At 37.9% G+C, this 4,848-nt stretch overlaps 2 protein-coding genes across 3 annotated transcripts in view; both read left to right on the forward strand.

Moving 5' to 3' along the window:
* The window catches only part of LOC109840055 (probable magnesium transporter NIPA9), a 15,716-nt gene extending 14,265 nt beyond the window's left edge, over positions 1-1,451 (forward strand). Inside the window, 2 exon segments of the mRNA XM_020408551.1 lie at positions 1-44; positions 656-1,451. The exon segment at positions 1-44 is cut by the window's left edge and continues 11 nt beyond it. Of these exon segments, the coding sequence (XP_020264140.1) occupies positions 1-44; positions 656-872 (261 nt within the window). The 3' untranslated portion in view covers positions 873-1,451.
* The window catches only part of LOC109840056 (mannosylglycoprotein endo-beta-mannosidase), a 16,381-nt gene continuing 14,882 nt past the window's right edge, over positions 3,350-4,848 (forward strand). The window contains exons 1-2 of one of the 2 annotated variants that reach the window (XM_020408552.1): positions 3,350-3,781; positions 3,885-4,023. In XM_020408552.1, the coding sequence (XP_020264141.1) occupies positions 3,384-3,781; positions 3,885-4,023 (537 nt within the window). In that variant the 5' untranslated portion in view covers positions 3,350-3,383. The remainder of the gene's footprint in view (positions 3,782-3,884; positions 4,024-4,848) is intronic. The other variant, XM_020408553.1, reaches the window with a different exon arrangement.

Raw genomic sequence — 4,848 nt, forward strand, 5'->3', positions numbered from 1 at the left:
TTGCCTTCTGCTCCTTCGTCGCGTCTCTTTCTCTTGCTTGGATGGTAATTACACTTTTGACTGCTTACAATTTACTACCAACTGCTAAATCGGTTCTATTTCATTATTTCTAGAATTTTCTTCTTTCATAGCTTGCACTTAAGGGACACATAGTTTCCCACTTCCATTGATTGTATGTCATATATAAGCTTGTCAGATATTGCTGTTGCTCTTGTTCTAGTGTGCGATTCACCTTTGCTGTTATCTATAATGGCTAAAATCTTAATAAAATTAAGGCTTTATCAGTTCCAGCATTATTAATTATCAGGTCGCTTTTGACCTAGAATCACGCAAATCATGTCATCTATTGTAAGGGCCTTACTTATCAACTCTGCTGCTCAGATTTTGTGCCCATATTGAGTGCGGTAAAGCTACCACGAAATTAGCAGATATCTTTATTCTTAATCATCTGATAGTTCTGTGTTGTTTACTCTTTTGATCTATGTATTTAAGTAACTTTAATGGCATCATTTCTTGGAGAGTAATGACTAAACTAACCATACTTTACTAAATTCAAAAGTCTTTGCATGATATCAAAATCTTTACTTTTGTTATATCAAACATGGTTTACCTTTGTTCTTGAAGTGAGAAATGAAATTTCTTTTGTGCTTCACAGGTTCTTTATAATTGCTGGGGTAGTTCTTCTTGTGAGTTCGACAAAGATGATTGCGCTTCTTCTCAGGCCATTTCGACGCATTATGAGAAGCAAAAACGAAAGGAATCAAAATCTCAGGAGGTCCACATCTATTCGTAAGGACCAAAACCCAAGTACAATAATCAATACATCCACTCTTCACCATTTAATTCCACCTTCTGTGAAGGACAAGGCCTAATTATTTCCTGTAGATACACTGCAAATTTTTTTCCACGCGGGGCTTGGTTTTGCTGAAAATTTTTGTTTGCTTTGTTTCATTCTTTTCCCTCCTTGCATGGGAGCTACATGACAATCACCCGGTGATCTAACCTCTAAACTGACCACGCTTCCAGAGATTAATAGAGCTAACAGGTGCACCTGGTTCTCTTTTGTACATGGAAAAGGATTTGAGAAACTTTATGTATTATTATTGGAGGTCGTCACTTAATAGGATAGTTTGGTGGAAGTCATTATCATTATCGTCGAAGTTTTTCTTTAGTTTTGCTAGTTTGTGAGGACAATACAGCTGCTCCAATACTTTGAGCATTGCCGTTCGATTGTTTTATGTGAACGTTTGGAGGATTCGTCGGTCACAGAGTGAGGGCAGGTTCGTTTCTCGCCACACTTTTATGCGCTGAGCCTGCCCTTGGTCCGGCTCAGTTCTTGAGTCTTGAGTCTTTGTAATTTTCATTTGTGAACAAATTCATCTGAGTTTTGACTCATAAATATAATATTATGAATTGGGGTAACGTACCCTACAATACTGCTGTTGGAAATATATTTCTTATTCAAATGGTGTTGATTGTATGAGAGAGAGAGTCACGTGTTTCATTGCACAAATCTGTTGTTAGCCCAATAGTTTGTTGGCACCAGAGACAAAATAGTTTGTTTTTTGTTTAGCGTATTTCTAATCCTAATCTTTAAGAAATTCTAGTTTTGTGCGGATTCTTTTGCTTTAGATGGTGATGAAAAGGATTTCATAAAATTATATTGGTTTTGATGGCGATGAAAAGAATAAAGTTATTCCTATATATTATTATGAAATTGAAAAAAAAATCCAATGTTGAGATGTGGTTTTTAATTTTGAGGTTTCCTCAATTTGACTCGCATCTAAGGGGTTGTGTGGTTGGCTGAGAAACTGAGAAAAAGAAATTAAAACATCTGACACACCTATGTGGAGGTGTTAGATTTATGTTGTGCATGTGTGATCCACCCACTAGTAAAATAATAGGTGCAACGGATCCCAAATTAAAGAAAACCTATTTCATCCTAAAAAGTCATGAAATGGACATGAAAATATAGAAATGGGTTTCACAACTTATTTAACTTATTTCCCATGAGTAATCTCTCAAAGTTAGGTTTCTAGGAAATGAATAGTCCCTAATACGTTATAAGATAAATAAGAAATTACGGACACGCAAAACGAGAATATGTTAGTACTCTTAACTTATTAAGTTCATCCAAATGTGGTCCGTTTAGCCCACGTTCTAGTAGGTCTGTCAAACAAACTAGTAGCTTCATTTGCAAACATTTGATCCATTGCTTAATTTGGTTCATTCGATTATTTAGGCAAGGTGAACTCAAGCTAGGTTATATTCACTATGTCTCATTTGAAGGAGCTCCAATTTTCTAGAGCTTACACAAAATTTTAAGCATGGTATAATTTAGGATTAGTTGTATATAGGCCCCTTTAACTATACCGTTGTGTCACTTATTTAACTTATTGATATTGACAGATAGATTTCTAGAGCTGAACACAGCTGTAGATTTGTAGCTGATAATCTCCAATACTATCGCAACCTGCCTCTTCTTTTCTTGTTGATCGCTTCATTTCCGCCATAAAAACCCTGTTGAAAATACCGCAACATCCACCGGAGAGGATACATGGAGGGTGGCGGTGGCGTCCGATTCGCTTTCTAAGGACCTATCTGTCAATATCAAACTCAAAAAGATAATAAAATGACACCATGTTTAAAGCGCAAGGGCCTGCGTGCAACTAACCCTATAAGTAAAATGGAAACATATAATCGCAGCATTTGTTATTTATCACATTACTTTAGGGTTTGTTTGGATTGAGGGAAATAAGGGTGAAGAGAAGTTAAGGGAACCATTCACCTTGTTTGGGAACATTTAGGAGGTGAAGTTATTCACCCTAGTCCCCCTTGGTTCATCGGGAACTCTCTTCCATTCCCTTCCATTCTCTCACCTAGTTTCTTTTAAGGACAAATTTTCAAAACCATCCACTTTTGAAATTTATTTATAAAAAACGACTCATTTCAACCTTAATTTTAAAAACCGACCCAGTTGGTTGAAACTGGGTCGGTTTTTGAAAAAAAAAATTTCAAACTTCACGGGAGTTGAACTCCCGTGAAGTTTTGTTATGAGAAAAAACTTCACGGGAGTTAAACTCCCGTGAAGTTTGGAAATTTTTTTTTCAAAAACAGATCCAGTTTCATCCAACTAAGTCTGTTTTTGAAATTAATGCTGAAAGGGATCTTTTTTTGGGAATAAATTTCAAAACCAGATGGTTTTAAAAATTTGTCCTTTCTTTTAACTTACCTTAACCCATTGAAATCCAAACACACCGTTAAGCAACCGCCCATAATTAGATGTTATTGAAAGTCTTTGAAGGCTTAAAACACGTCAACCATCCCTGTTCACATCTGGAAGCAGAGGAGCATGGATGTAGCCCGGTGAACCCGAGACAAGAATGAAACCGCCTGCGGAAAAACAGCAAAGCTTTGGGCCCACTCTTTGTTCTTTTCCCTCCTCTCTCATTAAAATGCCACCAGCCCCCCAAGTAACTCCCAAACCCCTCCGCCTCGGTTGCGTCGGCCTCTGGAATTTACCTTTAAAACCCCCCAAAATTCCCGTTTCTGTTCATTTTTATTCACAGTGTGAGGAGAACGAGAGAAGATTTGAGGAATCTGTGAATGTTGCGAGAATGAGCAAAGAGTCAATGGGAGTTGAGATTGGGAAGAGGAAGCTGGACTCAGGATGGCTGGCGGCGAGATCCACCGAGGTCGCCGCCACCGGAGTCCAGCTCAGCACCACTCGACCTCCCTCTGGACCTAACGCTCCTTGGATCGAGGCCGACGTCCCCGGCACGTGAGCTCTTCATCTGTTTTCTTGATTTCTAAATCTTTTTGGAGTTGTATTCTTTTGGTTTGATTGATTTAGCGGAATATGGGGGGGTTTTTTTTTTAATTAGGGTTTTAGGGACTTTGGTGAAGAGTAAGTCGGTGCCGGATCCTTTCTATGGGCTGAACAATGAGTCTATATTGGACATTGGTGAGTCTGGGAGGGATTACTACACTTTCTGGTTCTTCACTTCCTTTGACTGTAAATTGGTAAGCTGGTAATTTTTTCTTGTTGCATTGCTTGTAATCTCTGTCCAAGATTAGTTTAGACTATTGTAGTTTGTTGTTAGATAGGCGAGTTGACTTAGTTTGATATGTGCTTCACTGAACCTTGCTCTACTTCATTTGTTGTAAAATCAGAGAGGATTAACTCCTGATTATTCGTGCAATGCAGCAGATTATGTAATTTGAGAGCTAAATACCTTATCCTTTTGGTAATTTCTCTTTACTGGTATAGAAAATACTGACAACATCTTGTTTTGTGGGGTCATATCCACGTGAATAGTTGGTTGTGTTTCCTTTTGAAAATTTTATGAAATACATAATCTGGTCTTCTTACCTTAGCCCTCTTATTTACTTAGTACATTTCTGTTTAAACTTCATTCTAATGCATCTGGAAGGATCTAAGGTATTGTCTTCCATCAGTAGTATATCCTGTACGTTTAGCTATGCTTCTGTGCTTGACTACATTACAAAACAAATTTGTAAAGGTTAGGGTATGTGGACACTGAATGTCATGTATATTTCACATGTCTTTAGTATGGGAAAATTTGCAAAATAGACCATTTTTACAAAATAATTAGCGAAATAGACCGTTTTTGAAAGTAATTAGCAAAATAGACCGTTTTTTGGGAAAAGAGGTCGATTTTGAAAAATGGTTCAGAAAACATACGGGACTACTAGTCCCGTATGTTTAATGTTGACTAATTTTGTGTTAACAAAACGTACGGGACTAGTAGTCCCGTACGTTTTGAGAGTAGCCCATATCGACCCTCAGCGAGATCTCCACCAGCGACGGCGGGAAACCAGCCGGGA

This window comes from Asparagus officinalis, chromosome 5, assembly GCF_001876935.1.
Source record: "Asparagus officinalis chromosome 5, Aspof.V1, whole genome shotgun sequence".
Classification (NCBI taxonomy): domain Eukaryota; kingdom Viridiplantae; phylum Streptophyta; class Magnoliopsida; order Asparagales; family Asparagaceae; genus Asparagus; species Asparagus officinalis.